This window comes from Belonocnema kinseyi, chromosome 9 (genome assembly GCF_010883055.1).
Source record: "Belonocnema kinseyi isolate 2016_QV_RU_SX_M_011 chromosome 9, B_treatae_v1, whole genome shotgun sequence".
Taxonomy (NCBI): domain Eukaryota; kingdom Metazoa; phylum Arthropoda; class Insecta; order Hymenoptera; family Cynipidae; genus Belonocnema; species Belonocnema kinseyi.
The window spans coordinates 61,269,128-61,293,373 of NC_046665.1; the positions used below are offsets into that span (position 1 = coordinate 61,269,128).

At 28.9% G+C, this 24,246-nt stretch overlaps 1 protein-coding gene across 4 annotated transcripts in view; it reads right to left on the reverse strand.

Annotated features, from left to right (window-relative positions):
• Positions 1–11,936, reverse strand: part of LOC117180793 — a 31,779-nt gene extending 19,843 nt beyond the window's left edge. The window contains exons 1-3 of one of the 4 annotated variants that reach the window (XM_033373299.1): positions 11,874–11,936; positions 2,887–3,119; positions 838–855 (exon numbers count right to left, since the gene is read on the reverse strand). In XM_033373299.1, coding sequence (XP_033229190.1) covers positions 838–855; positions 2,887–3,052 — 184 coding nt within the window. In that variant the 5' untranslated portion in view covers positions 3,053–3,119; positions 11,874–11,936. Of the gene's footprint in view, positions 1–837; positions 856–2,886; positions 3,120–6,951; positions 6,995–11,558 lie in introns of those variants that run through there. The other 3 variants (XM_033373297.1, XM_033373300.1, XM_033373301.1) reach the window with 3 other exon arrangements.
• Positions 11,937–24,246: the final 12,310 nt, after the last annotated feature.

The window sequence follows — 24,246 nt, forward strand, 5'->3', positions numbered from 1 at the left end:
GCTACTCATAAGAAAATAGTCCAGAAGTTTTGCTTTCAAACCCAGTCTCTTTTCTCTATTATTCAGTTTCTACTGGTAGCCACATCCTCCAAGTCTCCCTAGTCATCTTTGCATTTTTCAAATTATTTCTTTTTAGCTTACTTAGAAGAATACTTTCAACAATTCAGGGTTCTTTACTGAAAAGAATAAATTAGAATAAGGAATCAAAATCTATCAAAGTTAGTCAAACAATAATTTTAAACACAGAAATTACTATAGAAAACTTTCTAAAGAAAATAAGCTACTGTTAGTGCGCACTTTCGATCAATATTTGCAAGGTATCCATATGGTGTAAAAAATTTTAATATTAAATGAAATCCCCCTTTTTACCTAAAATTTAACTATTGAACCGTGTTGTAATCTCTGAGTTTACTTATTTAACATTTTTTATACAAAGTTAATTTTTTCCTCATCATTTTCTCTTTTTATTTGTGTATTCTAATTTGCGTATTTTAAATTTTATATTAAAATTATGATAAATTTATGAAATCAGGGTATATTTTTATATCGTGATATTTGCTTTTAAAAATTCGAAATACTTTTATGGAGAAGCGAAAAATAGAATGATATCATATGACTCTTTCTTGGTATAAGATTACTGCAAATCAGCAATTGATTTTTTTTTCTTATAATTTTTCAAACAGAACATATCTAAAGTATCCTCCTCTAATCTTCAGGTGTGCAATAGAGTTTGCGTAAGAAACAAGGCGTTCTTTCAAGAGTGCAAATTCCACACGAGATGTTCGCGGACATAGCAAATATTTTTGTTTAATGTGTAATTGTGTGCATAAATCCTACCTTTTCTGTCCTTGCCAACTATCCAGGGAGGCAGAAATAATGATACAAAGAATTCATTTAACTGTGTCGCGATCTCGAAATTCAGAAGTGTAATTTCTCATATTTCTGTGTATTTTAGAAACTCTTTTAAAAAGACGGTCATAAGACAGTGTCTGTGATGTAAAAGTTCCCAAAACATTATTCTTGAAATTGCATTGTTTTTAAGTTATGGGGGGGGGGGGCAAATAAAAAAGTAGTTTTTCTCGAAAGCGATCAACCAATTCTAATGAACACAATATATTTTGCGAAAACAGTAAGAAAGAGTTCGAGAAAATATTTTTTAAAAACTATGATTAATTTGGAAAAAAAGTGTTGAAGAAGGCAACTTAAGGATATTTTTGACAACGAAATGGGAGGTGTCATTTCAAAACATTAGCTCAAAAAAATTTTGAATAATGACGAAAAAAACATTTTAACCTTTTATGTGTGTCAGATTTCAAAAAATATTTTGTTCAGAAATATTCTCTCAAGAAATAAAATTTCAGGATTATCAATGATGGAAATTTTAGTTCACATTCGGCATGGAAAAGAATCTATGACAGCCAAACATCAGATCTCTGAAGAAAAAACCCGCCCGCTTCGCGGGCACAATCTCATAGTGCGCTGTGCGCGCAGCATGCTTCGATCGCAAGTTTGAGTCGCTTTTTACACATTTTCATATTTTCAATAAATATAGATTATTCTATCGGGGGAAACATTTCCTACAACTTTACTATTTCGAGTTTTGAAAGTAAGTAAATAATTTTCAAATTTATTTATTTGCTTTAAAAAATGTTTTCTTTTTTAAACGAAAATGGTTTTAAAGATTTTAGCCATGGACATGGGCAAAAACATGGTTAAAGTATATGTTTTTTGTAAGTTTAAAAAAAGTTTAATCCAAAATAATGTTTTTTACTTGAAATTACAAATTTTTTATCAAATTCATGAAGATTTGTCTAGACTTAAGCAAAATGTATCTAAATTCAAGGCCTCAATTACAAAATTCCAGAACTGGGCCTTAAATTTAGATTCAAGGTTTTGTTTTTTTATATATCCAACTATAATACAGGTCCCAAAATAAATAATTTTTGTGAAATTTAAAGCCATATTAGATGCAAATCGACTAAAAATGAAACATATAAGATTTATGTCCCAAAGGAGTTCTTCTGGAATGTGTATAAAGTATAAAAAAAAGCATTACAGTAAAAATAAATGCCTAAACGTATATTATACCTTAAGGTTGCCTTAAATTCAGCCAAATTTACCGGGATATTTACTTGATATTGCTTAAATACAAACAAATTTTACTGATTGTAATCCCAATAATCTTATGACGTAATTTTAACGATTTTTCTTTACTCTTCTAAAAAATAAACTAGATGGAAAATATCCCAATTAGTATGTTCAATAAACCATTTTTTAAATTTGTTTGTCTTTTTCTTTATACAAAAATGTAAAAACGTACAGGAAAAACTCAACATTTTTAATAGATTCGCATAATTTAATCCTATTTTAAAAAATGAATAAGTAAATAGACAACATTTTTAAGTAAAATATGCACACACAACATTTTTATATAACCACATGGTGCTATCTAATGCCTCGTTCACATATTACAATCATGCAAATAAAAAGAAACATGATAATCAACGCCAAATTGAAGAAGGCTTCCAAAGTCAAAATGATAAAAGGTTAATGTATGTCAATGTTGTAAACATATAAATCTATTTTTATATACATATGACAATTGAAGGCACAAGCATAAAGTTCTATCTTAAAATCCAATAATTTATTACACCAAAGTTTTGGCACTTTCGACGTTAAATTTTGTATCATTTTTTTAATTGTTTTGCCAGAAACGGGTGCAAAAATTTTAATCTGATTATTAGTAAACGTCTTCAATCTTCATGTACAAACTACCCAATTTTGAACAGCCTCTTCCTTAAAGTTGGCAAAGTAGAAGATAGCACCTTATGGTTTTAGGGGTCAGGACTTATCTGATTTTTGAAAGACCTTTCAACAAAAAATTACCCGGATAAAGTTTGAGGTTCCTTGCTTGGCTGATGGCTTCCTGATAAGTGACCTCGTGCTCGAGCAAATATTCATCATTAGGATGATGGTCCACAACCGAAACAGCTTTCAAGTTGCCAATAGTAAAAACCAGAACCAGTATCTTCCAAGTGCCAGAAGGGAACATGCTAGGGCCTCTTCTTCGACATCGTCGATCCTTTTCACCAGTTCACGACTTGCTCGAGATTGAGCCCCTGTTTACACAAAAGCGTAACCAAAGCCTTAGCTTTTAAGGTGAACCCTTCGCCACGTTCATTCTTATATTCTTGATCCAGACTCCTGATTTCTCATTCGTCTATGCACGCATCGTATACATATAGGATACTTACGTGCCTCCAAGTACGGGGTTTGATATCGATCGAGTACAATTCGCCTTATTTCGAGGGGTGATTCATCCCCCCGACTCGGCCACCCTCTACTTAATTCGACATCCTCCTCATAGCATTGGAGTCACGAAAGAACGCAATATGTGCTCAGTGCACTTTACTAACGAAAATAAAAGTTGCATTTCCTGATGAGATTTTACCATTTCCTGCATTTATAGGTTTTAACAATAGTCAATCAGCTTGAAGGACTCTGAATCTGGGCTTCAAATATTTCCTTCTCAACTGGTAAACTTGTCACCTTTTGGATTATTTTAAAATGCGAGAAGTTTATAATTTACATCAATTATTATCTTTAAGAAGATTCATTTTAAACATTATAACTTGAAATTACTCAACAGTTGGGCTTTAAATTTGAGACTGTATAATTTGAATATAAAATTATTCGTTTTTTATTAATTCAGACTTCATATACCAAAATGTAATTTTTTAAATCCAAAAATAAATTTCTGATAAAAGAGTAGAATTTTAAAGTCAAAAAGTCGAATAATTTAGTAAAAATTCAACAAAAAAATAGGATTTTCAATCTAGAAAGGTAGATTTTCAATCAAATAGTTGAATTAAAAATATATATAATTTCTAACTAATCATTTGCATTTACAATCAAATAATTTTGAAACATATGGTGGAATTTTTTAGCAAAAAATAGGTCGAACTTCAAATAAGTAGTTAAATTTTTAAGCCAGAAAAGAACACTTATTTCCAAGAAAATAGTTAAATTAAACAGACTAAATAATTGGTAGCCAAAGGTTGGCATTTTAAAACAAATAGTTGAACTTTCTATCAAAAGAGACGAATTTTGAACAAAATAGTTTATTTTTTAACCAAAAAGTTGAAATTTTAATGAAACAGTTGAATTTCCAAGCAAACAGATGAATTTTTTGAAGATAGTTTAATTTTCCACAAAAAAAGTTCATTTTGAACCAATAAATATGAGTTTTCAACAGAAAAAGGTGACTTTTCAACCATGAAAGATATTCAACGAAATAGTTAGATTTTTAAACAACAAAAAATGACTTGTGATCAAAGAAATTACATTTTTAGTCGAATTTTCGAGCCAAAAAGATGAATTTTGTATAAGGTACTTAAGTCATTAGCCTGAATAGTTTAATTTTCAACAAATAGATCATTTTCAAGTATAAAAGATAAATTTGGAACCAAATAGTTCGACTTTTTAAAAAATACAAATTTCCATCAAAATAGATGAATTCGTAAACAAATAGTTACATTTTTTTATCAAAGAAGAGGAATTTTCAATCCAAAAGGATGAATATTCTATTCAGAAAGTCAATTGTTCAATAAAGAAGCTTAATTTACGATTAAAAAGATGAATTTTGAACCAAAAATAATAAACTTCTAACAAAAAATATTTGGATTTTCTTATTAGTTTGATTGTTTTAGTTCGCATTTAAGCGAAAAAAAACGAGAAAAAGGGAAAAGGGGAAATTTCTTTAAAACAGAGAAAGAATCCATTTTATTTAAAAATGGGACAAAAAAGGGAATATATTTATTGATCATAATTGCAATTTAAAAAAACTAAAACTTTAAATACGGATTTACGGCGCTAGAAAGTATTCAATTTCAAAGGCTAATAATTTCAACTTTTTCTAGTTTAATTTCAATTCTAAAACTTTCATTATAATCATAATGGAAACTAAGCATAGAGAACTTCTGATAAAAACTGAAGAAGTTGATTAGTTGCATTTTATTTTTCCATTATTTTTTTAAAAGTTTTTTACCTGCTGCGTGGTAAAATAGGTACAATTTACTGCGTAATTGCTGCAGAAAAACTTAGAAAATTTAAGATCAGATGTTACCTAAACTGTTCGCAACCATTTTAAATGTGAATGGGCATGCTCATTCGCAGGTTTCATCACACCTATTCACCTTTTTCATCTAGTTTGAAATTTATCAACTCTTTTATCTAATTTGTAAATTTATCACATTTTGTAGCTTCTCAATTAATAAAGTAAAATTTTATTTACAATTTTAATGTACAAAACCTTGTGAAACCGCTTACTCGTTTTATCAGTCGACGAAAGATATAATTTGTTTGTTTTTTTTTCAAGAAAAGAAGGTAACAGTGATTTTACCGATTTAATAAAAAATGTTTGACAAATTTATAAATTTGATAAATTTAGTTATAAATTTTATATAGCAGATTACGCAGACTATTGAAAAGAGTTGTTGATCCTTCAAGTGTGGTATTATTTAAACAAATACAGTGATTTAATTTTTCCGTCTCGCATCTGATAAAACTTTTATTTTTCTTTCTAAATCCGCCCGAAAATTCTTTAAAAACTTCAAAATAAACAAAATGATGGAGATTTTTATGAAAATGTTGAAAGATAATTTATTCAAATAGCCTAGCAGTTTTCTATTCTTAATTTGCCCTTCGGGGTTCTAAAAATAAGTCTCTCGACACTTTTTTCTAACGCTTTATGATCCAAATTTTTACTCAAATATAAACAAAAAAACGTTTACTTAAAATTGTTCCGTGAAAATATAATTTTGATGTCTTTTGATCTTTTGATCGTTTGATAAAAGTATATTTGACAATTAAAAACAAAATTTTAACTTATACTCGATTTTTCTATTCATTTTTTATAAAAATATCTTATCAGCCATAGAATGGACGAATAAAATCGAATTATTTTGACCAAAAAATTTATCCTGTATTATTCACATTTAAGTTAAAAATTGGTTAAATTTGTCGAAAAATGAAAAAATTAGATAGTTTCAAATTTGAAAAGCGTTAAATTTTGAAAAAAAATGCAATTTATAAAACTGTCTGAAATGAAGAACCTCAAAATGAAAATCTTTAGCGTTAAAAGAATTCATGGTGATAAATTTTTAAATTGAAAAATCTAAAATTATCCAATTGAAGAATGTCGTATTCGATCTGTCCGGTCATAAAATTATAATAAAGATTAAGATGATTCAGTCATAAAATAGATTGGATAAGATAATTTCTTTTGAATATAATACATTCTTCAGAAAAGAAAGAAGAAGAATTTGTTGTTATACATAAAAGTACAATTTACTTTTTGAAATATCCATAGATCAAATAAAATTTCCTCCCATAAAATTTTCGGAATTGTCTATTCCCCTCATGGCATCAACATTCAACACGTGAGAATTATTTGGTACATAAAGTGTTTCAGATACCGTGACTCACGGTTTAACAAGAAAAGCGATCGGTAATTAAGTTCAATTGAAGACGTCACCCGGAAAGACCGAAACTCTATCCCCAGAGTTGCAAAGATAAGTTTTAGAAATTTAGATCAGCTACAATGTTGAGCTTGATTTTTTTTGTTGGCTTATTTTACAGAATTAGAGCAAATTAATCAATAAATTAAAACCCCTCGTTGGCATTAATTAAAGAAAATAATTAAGGGAATTTTCTTTTAAAACAAAAGTACTCGAATTTTCTTCTGAAACGAAACCATACCGAATTTTTTAAATGTCCCTTTCGTGTACCCGCAGATAAAGTGTTCTAACGCACCACAAAAGCTAAAGAGTTAATTTAGGCACCAGATCAAAAAGAAAGCGGATGTATTTTATCCACTTTAGGTATTACGTCACGTAATTCTAGTTGTTGTTTGAAAGAAAGAATATGAAGTTTAGGGCACTACAAATTTACCGATTACAAAAGAATTAGGTCTCTTAAGAAGATGTTTTCCAGTTCTCACCAAGAGTGGTACTAAAAGTGAAATGAAATTCTCGTATCTTGAATCTGTATTTTAAAAAGAGTAAAAGATATTTATTCATATTTCGTAGTAACATTTGTATAATTTGGACGCGAAGTGCTTTTATCTCGCTGCTCTTTGAACTGCTCTAGGTTGACGACACTTTTTCTTTCTCGTTCTTTAAAATATGATGTCGAAGCAAAAGAAATTATCATTCGACTTATCGATAGAGCACGACCTCACAAAAGAAAAACTTATGATACATTCTTTTGTAATGCAGCTGTATATTAAGTAATTAAGTCATGATCCCGGATTATATTACTTTATTTTGCTAACCTTATTTTTTCAATTCTGGATGGAAACTGAAAGAGCTGAGAACGCAAATATTTTATAGAGGTATAATTATAATGTTATCTAATTCATTTCAGTAGAACCATTTTCTTATAAACGTTATAAACGTTAAATTTTTGAATAAGTTGAATTCTATTAACAAACTATTATTAGTTTCAAAAATCCTATAAAAATCAGTTTTTCTCTCCTTTATTTTATTTTTAATTAGGGTTACAAATGACAGGATATTTCATTATTCATACGACATAGAGAGAGCGGGAAACATTTAATCAAATATTTTTTTTAAAGAACTTCTTAACAGAAATGATTTCCATATAAATCTCAAGTTACTACAAAATTTTGTATAAATATTATTTTGCGGACTATTATTTAATAATTTAATTACAAACCCTACATTTTTATTTGTCATAATTTCGATATAGTAATCTAAAATCGGATCGTACGACTTTTTTTTGACGTTTTGAAGAAAAATGCGACTAATCGACTTTTTTTCAAAATTTCCCTAAACTTAACCTAGTTTCAATTTTAATCACAATGAAACTTTAAAAATTAAACTTCAAAAGTAAAAAACTTGCACCATTTTAATTGAGAATGTTGATTGAATCATTTTTCATTAAAGCTTTATACTATGCAAATTTTTAACTAATAGCATTTGAAATTGAAAAATTTCTCATTTCGTGAATGCTTATTTATAGATTTTATTTTTTCAAATTAAAATTCTTAATATTTGGACAATTTCAAGTGAACCAGGTTAAAAATCGATTCACTTCCCATTTAATAACATTCTTCACATCATTTCCCCTATCTCCCTATTCCCTCTTTTTTATGGAATTAATTTTTTTCCTCTTTTTTCAAAAAACTAGATTTATAGAACACAATCAGAAAACCCAATTACTTTTGGTTGATAATTGATTCTTTTCAATTAAAATTGTACTATTTGGTTGAAAATTAAATTCTTTTTTTAAAAAGTAATTTGTTCTGGTCGAAAACTTAACTGATTTATTGAACATTCGCGTGTCTGGTTAGAAAATTTTTCTTTTCAATTGACAAAACCTCTTTTTTGTTATAAAAGTAATCTTTCTTAATTGCAAATTTATCTTCCCTGGTTGATAATTAATTTTTTTGTTGAAAATGTAACTGACATTTTACAAAATCGCCTTTATGGCATAAAAATTCAACTGTTTGGTTAAAAAAACATCTATTGTAACTAAAATTTGTATTTTTTTATTGCAAGTTCAAATACGTGACAAATTTCAAGATAGGCAAAAAAGGTGAATAGATGACAATCCGTGATGAGCGCTAGTTTATATTTAAAATGGTACAAGCTATTTAGGTTGCTATCTAATCTTAAATCTTGCAAGTCTTTCTGCAGTAATTACTCAGTAAATTGTATTCTTTTTTACTACGCAGGAAGTAAAAAACTTTTTCAAAAGCAATTGACAATTGAATAGTTCTCACTCTGAGCTTCAAGAAATAATTTTTTAATTCATCTGCCCTTTCCAAATTGAACTAACTAAATTTCAAATCCCGACTCCTGCAACTGTTTCGATATTTTTCGAAAAGTACGGCTTTTCTGATTTTTTTTGAAATACGTGTCTTTTTTCGTCTTTTTTGAAAAGGGTGACTTTTTGCAACTTTTACATTTTTCACAATGAAACTTTTAAAATGGAAATTTAAAATTATAAAATTCGTACTATTTTAATTGGAACTTAAAAATTGAATAATTTTTCATTAAAATATTGTACTTAGAAATTTTTAGTTTTTAGGGTTTGAAATTGAACCATTTCTAATTTCGTGAATCAATATTTAAAGTTTTAATTTTTTAAACTGAAATCTTTAATAAGTGGATATTTTCAAGTGGAACAGGTTTAAGATTGATTAATTTCAAATGCAGTTACAGTCTCAGACACTATCTCCTATTCCCCCTGTTTAAGAAAAATCGAGAGAAAAATTGATCTTTTTTCCCCCTTTTCGTTTTTTTTCGGTTAAATGAGAACTAGGTTAATCAAATCCAGTAAGAAAACCCAACTATTTTTTATTAAAAATTCATTCATTTTGATATAAAATCAACTCTTTGGTTAAAAATTTAATAATAAAGTAAAATAATTTAATAATTAATTCAACTGTCTTCTAAAATTTTTGTTTGGCTTGACAGCTATTTTATTGAAATCGGTTTTTGGTTGAGATTGAATCTTCTTTATTTGAAAATTCGACCATTTGGTTGAAAATTGAATTTTTTGTTCAAAAGTCATTCATGTCTTTGAATGAAAATTCCTGTTTAGTAATTTTAAATTAATCTTTTATGGTGGAAAACGCAACTTTTTATATTCTCATCATTTATAACTAAAAAAGTATTAGAATTGTTAGAAATTTCACACTTTGGTCTTTTATCGGATGTGTACGTTTTGAAGCCCCTCTGAAGCCGAAAATTAAGTTTTGGCTATATCGTCTGTCTGTCTGTCATTTCAGATTTAAAATATTTAAAAAGTTCGAGCATTTTCAAAATATTTGAGACCATTTTTATAAAGATTAAGTCATTTTCAAACAATTTATCCTTGTGACTTTTTTTTATAAAAAGAAAATTATCAGAGTTATAGCATTTACAAATTTGTTAAAATTAAACGAAAATTAAAATTTTAGGCCAAGCAACACACGAGATGGAAAAAGTCATGAAAAGAAAAATGCTGCTTTTTTAAAGTCATACAAGATTATTATAACAATTTCTTTAATTTTCTTGAAAAATCAAAAATTCTAATTTTGATCACACAAAAAATGATGAAAAATAAAAAGTCTCATTTTGTGACCAAACTATGCAATCTGCGAAAAAAGATAAACGGACAGAAATTGCACTCCCAAAAAGGATCTACAAATTTGTATAATCACTTCTTGATAGAATGCCCAGTTTTTGTTTTATTCGTAAAAAAACAATAATACAATTTTTTAAAAATATTTTGATAAGCGATACAAGCAACACGCGCGAAGTCACCCATTATCGAGCACGAATCGCGAGATTTGACGGACGCGCACCAGAGGCGGTGAAAATGTGCTCGCGCAGCGGGTAGATTTTTTGCTGTTGAAAATTCATCTTTTTTTGTAAAAAATTAACTTTTTTGTTGCAAATTCAACGACACCAGAAGAGCTTTTTAGTACCCCGCGGCTTAGTCATTCCTAGAACTGCTGACCCTCGCAGTTTCTCAGGGGGACTGGGCGAGAGAGAGCGTTTGCGGCTCTCGTCTCGGAAGGGCCACAGTGCGCGAGTACTCAGTCCATTATATTGTGCAACATAATATTTTCCAATTAGAAATGATTCAGGCAGCCCTGAATGTTTACGTTGCGATTCCCTCAATTTAGTTTCAAGGCTATTTTCAGGCAAACCCTAACACTGAAACTAAACCGAGAGTTGGGTGATTGAAAGCTCAACTATTTGGTTGCAAATGAAATAAACATTCGGTTGAAAGTAAAATTTTTTTTTGACATTTTCGTCTTTGAAGCTTAAAAGTTCAATTATTTGGTTAACGTTGAACTTTTTTTGCTTGAAAATTCCACCATTTGGTTGAAAATTTATCTGTGTGGGTTTGTTAAAAATTCTTCTTTTTTTCTTGAAAGTTCTCAACTATTTGGCTATAAATTCAAATATTTAATTCAAAACTTTTTTTAAATTCAACTATTTTATTTAAAATTTATCTTTAAATGGAAAAATCAACTGTTTACTAATCCATTTGACTTTTCAACTAAAAACTGAACTCTTTTGTTAAAAATTCGTATTTGGGTTGAAAACTCGTCTCTTGTGGTTGAAAATTCAACTACTTTTTTAAATATGTTATATCTTTCGACTTGAAATCAAAGGAATTACAAAATCGTTATATTGAATTCAATATTGTATCTGCATTTATTTTATTTTAAAGAATACACTACAGAATCCTTCAAACTGAATTACTATTGTTAACAACTTGTTTTAACTGCCAAATTTATTTTTATTGTGCAAAGAATATTTGAAAACTAATGAATGTTATGTACTTTATATTCCTAAACAAATTAAGTTATTATTTCTGTCATTAATGTTTCTGATACTGCCTTTTTCATAATATTTAAAAATTTCATGCGACTTTTTTCGAAATTCTAAATCTCTTAAAATTATCGCAATATAAAATTCTTATAAAAAATGTATTTAATACAATATTGCATATTGTTTTACAAAATTATCTCTTACCGGCATCTTACGCATAAATTAAACACTTATTTCCATAAATCCTCATTTCACAGCACCTTTAACTCTTACTTTTCAGTCACATTATAATTATGATATCATAGCACTCTTTATAAGTTTTGGTCCAGCAATGATAAAATATCACTCAAAAACTTGTTGTCGGTTGAAAATTTGTTATTGTACGAACAAAATTGAGAAATTACTGAAATAGAATATGGCACGCGATATTTTGTATGTAGACTAAAGATGGCTGAGTTTTAGACCGAGTTTATTTAATTTGGAGCGCTTTATTTTTTATGTAACCTGGAGAATACAGACCGATTTCTGTCATCAAATCGAAGCGTCGCGTAATCCGCGTAACCATCGAAGACTGCAGACTGCGCTCTACTGCGAGTGGAGGGCTGAAAAGATCCACACGACAGCGACTCACTTACCACCACCACCATCAATCCCGTGACAATAGCGCCGCGTTATCATTTCGATTTCGACAAGAAAACTTGAAAAAATTCAGATTAATCAGTTTTTTCGTTCAGTTTTCCTTTCAATTTTATATTCTTGAGAGGTATTTGATTTTTGGGGTGGTTTCACCATTAAAAGCTTTCAATTTTTTAGAGTAATTATACAGAAAAAAGTCTGTGTTTGGTTCCAACTTCATACCTGAAATTAAGCGCGATTTTATAAATTACGTAAATTTTTTCTCTGTATTTTTCAAACACGTATCCCCCTTTGTGAGGCTGCTGAATTTTTGAACAATCTCCTCCTTCAACCCCCCATCATACCAAATTTTTACAGACTAAATTTTCTTCATGTATTTAGGTGATAACCAAAAAATCTAGGATATTTTTAACAAAAAATATTATTTGTTTATATCAAATAGATGAAGTTTTAAACTAAAAATGATCAATTGAGGCGCCGTATGCTAAAAAGGAGATATAAAATTATTTTGTTGGAGTGGGGGGGGGGGGCCTAAGCACTTAAGAATAAAGTTCTGAATTTTAATTTTTCAAATAAGTATCCGCATTGAAAATTTAATTACGCATATTTTCTTCTCATTAGAAAAAGTTGTAGCTTTTTTAGTTTTTAAATCATTAATAAAAAACTTTTTTTTACCTGATTAATACATTTCATCCTTTTTCAATTTAATACGTGACGAACTCGGAACTTTCAACATTTTTTTGATAAGATCCATAAGGAGTATGCATTGACATCTTTTGCGACTGATGACAGCTAAAGTGTAAAATGATTGTTAGAAAAAAAGTTAACAATTTTTTTCTGAGGTGTTGCACAAGTTGTACACCAACAACTTTGATCGTTTCGGGAGTCAAGCAAATTTTGAGCAAGCAAAAATTGTTTGCGAGAAAGTTGTTCAGGAAGGTGTTGCCCCAAAGCAGAGCTAAATGAACTTTACCTTAGAGTAATTTAGAGAATTTTTAATTTTAATACAATAATATATGAAAATTCATGATTTATAATCATTATTTTTTTCTTCCTGATTCAAATATTTAAACTTTGCCACTTCTATAGACACGAGATTCATAAAAGTTTAAACAATAAAAAATCTGTACATGTTTCCTTTTATTTGCAAAAATTAAAGATAATTTTTAGAATAAATCTACTATTATTTTAAAGAGTTGATAATGAGCTTTAACTAAAGAAAGTCTGGTTAAATCAACAAGTTAATTGACCTAAAATTATTTTTTGAGTAAAAGTTATAACTCTTGTATTTTATATATTTAATTAAATACTTAAAAGTTAACAATGAAAATCTGTGCTAAATATAGCATTTCTACTTTATTTTTTTATTTTATTTATCTTATTAAGTTCATTTATTGTATATATTTATTGCAAGACATTTTTTTGGAGGGATAAAGTTTTATTCAGACAACTTCGCGTTTTTAAAAGACATGTGTTAACATGGAAAAACAAAAGAAAGTTTGACCGATATTTGGTTAAAGTTTATCCTGTAAAGTTAATTTTTGTTGAAGCGAATCTTTCATCGGAAATCGATGTAAAGTTTATCTTCTGTATTTTCTGTATTAACTGAAGAAATTTTACATTGGCATTTTTTCGTTTTGGTCGAAATTCGCTCGACTCCCGAAACGATCGAAATTGTTTGTGCACGAAGAAGACAGTGCATACTTCATATTAATTTTATTTAAAAATTTGACAAGTTCAGATTTCTTCGCGAGGTGAAATGATAAAAGGGGAAAATTTTAATCAGAGAAAAAAAACAGTTTTTTATAAATAATTCAAAAACTAAGAAAGTTACAACTTTTTTATTAAGAGAAAAAGATGCGTAATTAAGTTACCAATGCGGATACCCATGTAAAAAATTCAAATTCGAAACTTTAATCTCAAGTGCTCAGGGGCCTCCCCATTCCATGAAAATAATTTTATATCTCCTTTTTGCATCCGGAGCTTAAATGGTAAAATTTAAAAATCGGGAATTCGAGAGTTTTTAATTTTCGCATACTTTACTTGATTTGCAAATCCTGCAGGAAAATTATATTTCGGATTTTACTAGGCTTTCAGTGTTTGATTTCGGGGATATACATACTGTCACTAAAGCTCGCAAAGTTCATAAACAAACTCTCTAAATTTGAATCAGTTAAAATTTTTACTAATTTTAATCAGTGGCTCAATTCTAGCTATGAAACATTTATTTTTTACTAATGTGTCAGTAACAATACTATTTTATCAGTAAAACTACTGATTCATAGCTAGAATTGAGTCACTAGTTGAAATTAGTAAACAGTTCATTCCTCGTAACAATAATATAATACCATATGGATTTACGTAGTAATAACTCGTTATCGAAAGACTTTGTTTTATCCTCCCACGAACTCTGAAATCTACACACAAAAATTAGTAAAAAATGATAATTTTTCTCTAAACAGCCTATCTTATTTTTCCCATTTAATAATAATTGGCATAATAAAGGTATCCCTGTCGGAAGACTGTGTTTTGCCCACCAACTTGCACTGAAATGTACATAAAAGAAGGAAAAATCCTTTAAAGTTGCGGTTCTCAAGTTTTCTTTCATTTCTCCCTTGTATTTAATGTCAAGCAACAACAGAGAAAGATTCTTTTCAATTCTTCTCTCGGAATACTACGCGCTTTATCCACGGACGCATTTTTTCATACATTTAAGAGGACATGCCTGGATAAAACGCAGTTTTCCGGTAAAGGATGAATCTTTTTTTTCTGTTACCTGAAATTAAATATGTACAAGAAGTGAAAGAAAATCCGAGAACCGAGTATTTTGTGGAAAGTTTCAATTTTTCCCAAAGCTTTGTGTACATTTCAGAGTGTGTGGGAGGACAAAACGAACAGTATTCCAATAAGGGTATCGGGATGAAACTTACTTTCTCTGGTATTATCGGACATCATGTACAAGTAATCCGTTAAATATAAATAAGATTCAAAAACCAGACGTTTAGAAAAATTTCTAAATTTTTTCATGAAAAATAAAATGCAGACTTCCGCTAATGCATATTGGGATCAGTCTTTTGTTGGTGTTGTCTGGCATAAAGTAAAAGTAATTAATTTTTTAAAAATTCGAAAACCGAGCGTTAAAATAATAAATAAGACGTTATAACGAGTCAGTACCACCTAAAGTCATGTACTACATTATTTGTCAGATAATTAAACACTAATAATTTGATTTGGGGTCGTGAGTCAATTCGATAACGTTTTTTTCTTTAATTTTTAACCATTTACCCCCCTTTCTTAGGATCCGTAAGCTCGTAATTTTTTCTGACTAAATTTTTTTCGTGAATGTAGTCATTACTGTTTCTTATAAATTAAGAAAGTGGTTCATTTTTCGAACATGTAGTTGTCTTTTCAACCAGAAAAGACGAATTCTCAACAAAAAATCTAATAGTTGATATTTAAAGAAAATATTTTCATTTTAAATCAAATACCGTTGAATTGAACCAAAAAAATATATTTTTTACCAAAAGAGATGATTTTTCAAATAAAAAAGACGAATTTTCAACAAGAATTGCTATTTCCCATCAAATAAGATTTTTCAGTCAATAAATACAATAGATTTCATCCAAGACGTTGAGTTTTCAAGCCAAAAAGACGTTATTTTTACAAAATACTTGAATTATCAAACAATAAGATTAGTTTCCTACTTAAAGAGACGATATGTCTAGAAAATACATACACTGTTAACCGAATAGTAGAATTTTTAACTAGGGAGATTAATTTTCTGCCAAAAAATACGAATTTCGAACAAATGACGTAAATTTTTAACCAAATAGTTCAATTATTTAGCTAAAAATGATGAATTATCAACCAAAAATGGAATAGTTAAATATTCATCTAGAAAAAATTAATGTCCAATAAAGAAATTAATTTTATACAAAGAACAAAAATAATATTTATCAAAGTAGTACAATCTTGAACCAAGGAACCTAAAATATTGAACCTAAAATTATGAATCAACAACAAAAAATGCATTTTTAAGAAAGCGGTTTGACTTTTAACCAAAGAATTGAGTTTAAAAAAATATTATTTTAATTTAAACCCACTTGAACTTAATCAAACAGGTCAAATTTTATTTAATACTTTAATCCTTAACTAAAACATGTTAAATTTCAGAAAAGTAGTTGCATTTATATTTAAAAAAATTGATTTTCTGGCAAAAAATACTAATTTTCAACAAAGCACATAAATTTGTAGCAAATAGTACCATTTTTAACCAAAAGAATTAGTTTTCTATTAATAAATATTAATTTTTAATAAAATACGTGCATTTTCAACCAAACAGCTTTTTTAATGTAAAAAAGATACATTTTCAACCACAAAAATCCATTTTCAACCCATTGTTTAATTTTTAACTACACACTGGCTTTCTTAACAAAAATATAAAAAATCTACAATAAGAGATGAACTTTTCAACCGAAAGGACGAATGTTGAACAAAATAGCTGAATTTTCAAACAAAAGTGATGACTTTTTAACAAAATATTGTTGAGTTTTCAACAAATGCATTAAATTTTGAACCAAATAATACAAATTTTATCAGAAAAAGATGAATCCTTACCCTGAAATTTAATAGCAAACTTTTTTATCCGAAAAGAATGAACTTTTCAATTCAGTTCGCATTTAAGTGGAAAAACGAGAAAAATGGGAAAAACTACGAAACCTGCGATAAAGAAGTATTTTTATCATTTAAAGACTATAGAATAATAGTTTAAATAAATATTGAAGTTCAGTTTTAATACCTTCAAGATATTAGGTTAGAAAACCAGAATTTTTGTAGAAAAAAACAACTGACAAAGAGGTTTTTAAATGAAATCTATTTAACATTTGCTTTAGTGATTTGCAGACTTAAAATATCTTATGTAAGCTCGCTCACGCACTTCGCGCTCGTTTTCGTACGTTTAATGCGTACACATTAACTATATTTTTTCAAATATCATAAACATTATAACTTAAATCGAAAACTGTGGTTTAAACTTCTGAGAAATTAGAAACATAAATTGGAACTGAAATTTTTTTCTAGTTGTTTTTAAAGAAGGTTCTCAAAGCACCAGCACCTTAACCTATTAAAATAAATTTCTTTTCCTTTTTTTTGAAAATCTTTAAAAGCATATAACTTTTTTAATTTTTATCTAAATTAAAAACGTCATTAGGATAATTTGCAAGTCTTTTTGCCGCGTACCAGAAAAATTCACAAAAGTTGATAAAACTCATAGAAAAAGGTTATTTTCAAATTTTGAAAAAACTCTAACTTTTTGAATTTTCGTCCAATCGAAAAATCTAACTGATATATCTTCTAAATATATTTGATATCTAATGAAGAATTTAACTTCAATTTCCTTATCTATCAGAAAAATATTATTTTCTAATTTTCTGAAAGTTTTCAAATTTTTGTAAATTATATAACTTTTCTAATTTTTATGAAAATTGAAAGTTTCATCTGGATAAGTTGCAAGTTTTCTACCCATATATAATAAACTTTGACACAAATACCCAAAAGAATGTACGTAATTTACACACGGCCCCTTTCAGTCTTTTTAAAATGTGTTTCATTTTAGTTTATAAATGTTGCGAACTTTAGTGATATTATACGTAAAACTTTAAATTAAATTCACGTAATTAAAGAACTTAGAGCGATAAGAAATTAACGATGTTTTCGTGAAATAGTGATGGATGTTAGAATACAGAAGTACTTCCTTTCCACGGAGGCAATTTCAGTTAAATCCATTGGGAGGAAGTTTCTATAGTCAAAGGAAAATTTCCTGGCGAATTTTACGACTCGATTGAATTATCGCCATTGTTCGTCAGACGGTGAAACGGATTTGTTTCCACTCGTCAGGAAATCGATCCACGGCACCTTATTATTGCATGTCTCCCGCACATCTACGTGCAATAAATTCATATTGCACCATTGTTACGTCTACGACTGGCTTTTCCTGGACTCCGTAGAAACGCAAATCGAAAATTCGCTAATGATGCATTTAACGTTAAAAACGTAAAGACTCAACGGATTCTCATAACAGGACGCACAATAGAAACATTTTTATAGAGTACACGGATAAAATTGGTTGTCGAAACTTTACTTGACTCCATAAGACTATAGGTTAGGCCTGAAAATCAGGAAAAAGACAGGGATTTTGAAATAAATCTTGCAGAAATATTCTGCTTTAAAAATATAATAAGATTACCTGAATTGAAATACTTTGGATACAATTGGGCCCGCGTGGTCAGCTTTACGTGATGATTTTGTGAAGATCTTCGCCTGGGGTGCTTGCTAGAGAGATTGATCAGCGACCTGGATCGGAGCGGTTTTGCGGAATGAACGTGTTACGTAAATAAAGTGCTAAGAAATTCTAGATTAATCTAAAAACTTAAACCCGTCGATCCCTGTTTTACCGCTATATATATATAACGAGGCTAGAACCGAGTGAGTCACGTTTACCCCGAATGGGATATAAGATTTTGGTTTTTGAATATTATTTCAAGTCTACGAAATGTTTAGAAATTTCTGGCCAATCGGAAAGTCTTAGGCTGTAAAGTAAAGTTTCGAAAACTTATTTTTTCGTGTATAGCGGTAAATTTTCTTGATCAGTTTACTAATTAAGGTAATGTGACGTTATACTGTAAAAGTCCTTGATTCTGCAATAAAATCATTGATTGATAGCAATGAAGCAGAACGAGGTGTAAGATTTTCCTTATTTGAAAATTTGTGGAAAATAAAACAGAGATAATATATCCAGCCTTTTCAAATAATAAGTTATAATTATTCATCAAATAAAAATTTAGGATATTTGAATCAGATAAAAATCAAACTCAGAACACTTTTTTAACGTCCAATAATCTAGTTGATGTAAAGAATTCCTGAAAATAAAATCAAGAATCTAACGACTTTTATTATATATTTTCTTGCCTTGATAAGGGTGCTGTATGAGTGCCGAAACGTTGGTGAATATTATTATTATTTTTTTTACAAATGTTTTTATTGTGATTTGATAATGGTAGAAATAAAAAGGACGAAAGAAATAAAAAAGACAAGGAAGGGGATTTGTTCGTGGCCTTCTCATTTTTCTTTCCTCCTTTTTATTTTTGTTTAAATTAAAGATGAATAGTTTTCTTTTCGTTTTTTACGGAGAAAGAGGAAGAAGAAGGTATTCTCTTTTTTCAGATTGCAATGGGAATTTTTTCGGTGGTCGTCCAAATTTGGTCGTTAGATTCTTGATTTCATATTTATCAAATATTGGATTTAAAATTAATAATAATAATCTTCAAATTCATTCAGTAACTTTATCCATATTGAAGCTCCTAATATAAGACGGGGCAGAGTTGTTCGTTTATAGGGTAAAGTTGATTACCTCCAAATTCGCACAAAATAATTTTGAAAATAATGTTTAACTACTGTACTAATTAAAATAATCAATAATTTTTTAATTTTTCTCTAGAAAATATGATATTGAGTTTTAAAATATTTAAATTAGGAGGTGAGAAACTTTACCCTACAGTAGCGACTTTATCCCTTTCTATACGGTACGTTAGTAGGGTGAATTAAAAAAAAACTTTTCGAATACGAACACGTAAGTTGTAACTTTTTAGTCAAAAAATTAAAAAAAAAATGAAAACCGGATATTTTTTAGAAGTCCCTTGCGTAAAAAATCCACAGACACAAATTTACTAAAGTCAAGATATATTTAGAAGAATTGAAGAGATTCAAAAAGAATTTTAAACTTTAAAACTTGTTTGGAAATGTAGATATTTAAAGATTAAAAAAAAACTTTAGAAGCTTTAAAATAACTTCGAAAGTTGTCAAGAGAATAAACAAATTTTCTTAAAATTCCTGGAGAAATTTAGAATTAGAATATTGTAAGTAAATTTGCTACATTTTAAATGATTTAAAAAAATTTAAAGAAAAATTCGAGTCAGTTAAAACTATTTTTAGGAATATAAGATTTTCTCGATAGATTAAAAATATTTAAAAACTTGGAAACTTTTCCGAAAATTTATCGAATATTTCTTGATTTCTTTGAAACTTTTAAAATTCCTAAACATTTTTTGATAGGACTCAAATTTTTCCTAGTTTTTTGTAAAATCCTATAAAATAAAATAAAAGTTTCTTTCAAATCTTCTAGATTCTTTTTTGGCACATTTGAAATATTCAAAAATTTTTTTAAGTGTCTCAAGAATCTTATAAAAATGATATTTAATAAATTTAAAGAAAAACTGATAATACTTTTTTTCTTGTTTTCATACCTCAGAATTTAATTTCAGCTCGCCAGTTTGGGCGCGCTTAGGACTCGCGATTGTTGGTTCTCGCGCTTCGCGCTCGATGATGTATTTATTTCGCGTTTCGCGCTCGATTTTGTATTTAATTCGCGCTAAGCGCTCGGGCTTAGTATTTTTCTTACATTTGTGCATTCTGAATTAAAGATCAACGAATCGATAACTGTAATTTTGCGATTTGTTATTCTTTTCTAGGTGCACAATTTTTGTCCATCTTTCTCTTTCCGTATCCTGCTTTATTTGACCACAAAATGGAGTTATTGCTTTTTCATTAGTTTTGTTTCGATGAAAATTTGAATTTTCGATTTTTTTAGCAAAATTAAAAAAATTGTTCAGAAAATCTTGTAAGTCCGTAAAAAAGTAACGTTTTTCTTCTCTTGACTTTTTCCCATATCACGCTTTGTTTAGCTTCAAATGTTCATTTTCGTTTGGTTTTTTGGATTTTGGAAATGCTATAACTTTGTTAATTTTAATTTTATAAAAAAAAGTAAATGTGATAAATTGTTCATATTTTGGTCTACTGTAAATAGCTACCAAAATAATTTTCAAATATTAAAAAAAGTGGTCTCAAAATTTTTCAAAATGCTCTTACTTTTTTAAATTTTGTCGAAAAAAGGTGGCTAATGAACTCGATCTTTTTTTTATATTCATATAATGTGTACCAAAGGTCAATTCGAATTAGCACTCACATCAAGTGACTTAAATATTTGTATGACTAAAAAAAATATTGATAAAATATTCAGTTTTACTTCAAAATATTGTTTAATTTATTTCTAGATAATACTTCATCATAAAAAACCTTCTTTTTCTTTAGAAAATGTTACGGTCTGTTACATCCTTACTCTGCTGAAATGAATTACAAAATTCGATGAAAATCCAAGGGATTCAGCACGATCGAAAATGTTCCAAATTTAATCAAAACGACCTAGAGTCTTCACTTAGAGAACTACTTTATAAATCGAATATGCCCTAAATTAAATTTATAAAAGGACTCTGAAAGAACCACAGGCAAGCCTTACATAAGAAATTCCAACGCGTGTCAATTTTCGTTTGATAGAAATACAGAAGCACCATTTATAGTGGGTCCTATGTTTCTTTATTCGCGTGATCGACAAAAGAATATCAGGTTTTATGGAGGTTTTGAAGCTAGGAAAGTAAGAAAAGCTTAGACAGAGAAAGAATTTGGAACGCTTTGATGGTCCTTTTTTGGTATCTTTCCCATAAAGTATAATATAAATAAGCGGACGGTCACTTTCTGAATCCTTGTTCTATTCATCCGGTGTACCCATTTCAGCCTTGCCCAGCCATGCCTATGGCATGTCATGCAGGCTCTTGCTATTCAGCAGCTGACATCCCTTGCACGTGAATCACGGGCTCATATGTATTATTTGAACGTACGAAACGATGTATGCGAGTATGTTGAGATTGGACGCAGGATCACCAGAAGGGGACGTGTAAGACGCATTGAAAACCTTGCGAAGAAGGGTCTGGTTACTTTACTACGTCCTTCTTACCTATTGATCCTGCGACGAGGGTCCTTGTTTTATATAGGGTAGACTCTCTGCAGAACACCAAAACGGAGTGTTCATTTTTTTCCTTCCAATAACAAAAGTTAGGTCAAAAATGTACAGTGCAGTATATTGTCTGAATCAGTTTATTATACGGTTGCCGAATCTAACATATTTAAATTAGGAGGTTCCCAAAATGCATTGGAATTTTTATTTTTATTTTCATGAATATCGCCTGCATATTTACGAAAATGCATTGTAAAATTTTTTTTCCGAATTTTTATGCATATCGCCCGGAAATGTCTTAGAATCCACAAAAACATAAAGCCTTTTTTTAAAGGAAAAATTATATTCAGATGTGGCGCAAGTCCCATGCAGTTTAGCACGTATTTAGCGCTATTTGGTTTTTTGCGGTTCTTAACAATTAAAACTGTTTCTTATACATAAAATACTGTTATATGCTGATCATCAGATTTTTCAATGAATTGTTTTTAAAAATTATTATTGTTTTTAGCAATTGTCTCTTAGAATAGAGATATAGAGTCACAATTTAACATTATTGTTAATAATAGTCTCTTTGAAAAATGATAGAAATTGCGATTTTTCTGAAAATTTCAACTTTTTGTTCACCTTTCACTTACAGTGAGTTAATATTTTATTCCATTTAGCAAATATATTTGTTTAAACAAACTATTATTGCTTATAGCTATCTTCTTCTATATTAATATTAGATAGCTGCGTTTTTTCATGCTTAACTTTTGGCCAATAATTAAATAATTAAATTTGGCAAAATAATAGTTTAAACGAATTGCGGAAGAGACGCTAGTAGACACATGGGAAAGAAATCTGTTTAAATGGTTCGGATATGTTGAGAAAATGCCAAATGAACGACTAACGAAACAAGTGTATCAAGGTAAAGTAAATGGCAACGTGCCCAGGGGTAGACCGCGGAAAGAATGGTTGGAATGTGTGAATGAGACCCTACTTAGAAGAGACATAAGAAGTCACAGAAACACGAGAGCCTGCATGAAAAAATGCATGGACATAAAAGATGCTAGAGAAGTATGCCAGGACAGGAAAGTATGGCGGCAAATAGTTAATAAAGAGAGTGTCAGTAGAGTGAATGACGCCTGAAACAAAGACCTTGGCTATTAATGGACCCAAGTGGGGAACCTTACATAATGACTTCATGAGTTTCTTCGCTTGGGGTGATTGCTAGAGAGATTGATCAGCAACCTGGGTCGGAGCAGTGTTGCGGAACGAGCGTGTTATTTACTTAAATAGCACGAGAATTCTGGATCAATCTGAAAAATTTCTATCCCTTCCACACACTACTCCTTTCCCCTGCCGAGTGAGTCACGCCTACCCCGAAAGGGAAATGGCTTAATGGTGTAATAATAATAATAATTATTGTCCCTATCCCTTACTATCTTCATCTATATTAATGCCAGATAGTTTCGTGTTTTTTATAAAAATTTTAGCCACTTTTTACTTAGTGAAGTTATAAATAATCAAATTAACATACATCATTGTTTAGACAATTTATTATTGTTTATAATTATATTCTCTTAGATAAGTGCTAGAAATTTGCAGTTTTTTATAAAATATTTAATTTTGTTTTACCTTTTTTGTTGTAAACAAATCAAAAATGAAAAATAGACACAATCATGTTTTAAACAATATTCATATTTTCTGTTAATATAATTCTCTGAAATTAATCAGATATTTGAAATATTTTTCCAATTTTCTATATGGATCATATTAAATTTAAATTTTCCTTGAAGTAGATTCAAATGGCCTGTTTCTTTACATAAATATTAACATTTATTATTTGTTTCTAATTAAATAGTCGTAGAAAAGCAGAAAATTTGATTAGACAATTATGTTTGATAAATTCCATTAATTTCCTTAGCTCTAAATGAAAAGTCGATAAAAAGTGAAAAATTTAGAGGAAACGTAAGTATTTAGCATTGATGTAGATAAGCTTGTTAAATTTGGATAATTATTATAAAATTCTTAGTGAAAAGTGGATAAGAATATTAAAATTAAATAAAAACCCGCAGATTTCTAGCAGTTATCTAAGAGAAGATAATTATAAACAATAATAAATTGTTCAAATAACTATGTTTGTTAACTTGCATCATTTATTACTTTACTAATTAATAGGTGGGTAAAAAGTACCAAAAAATGCTAAAGAAACCGCAACTATCTATACTATAGCATTAATAAAAAGGACATAGATTTAAACAACAATAATTTGTTTAAATAATTACATCTGCTCAATTGAATTAACTATTAACTCACTCTAAGTGAACAGTTGATAAGTAGTTGAAAATTTCAGAAAAAACCGTAACTTTATAGCATTATTTGAATGGAATATTATTAGAAATAATAATAAATTATTTAAACAATTAACGT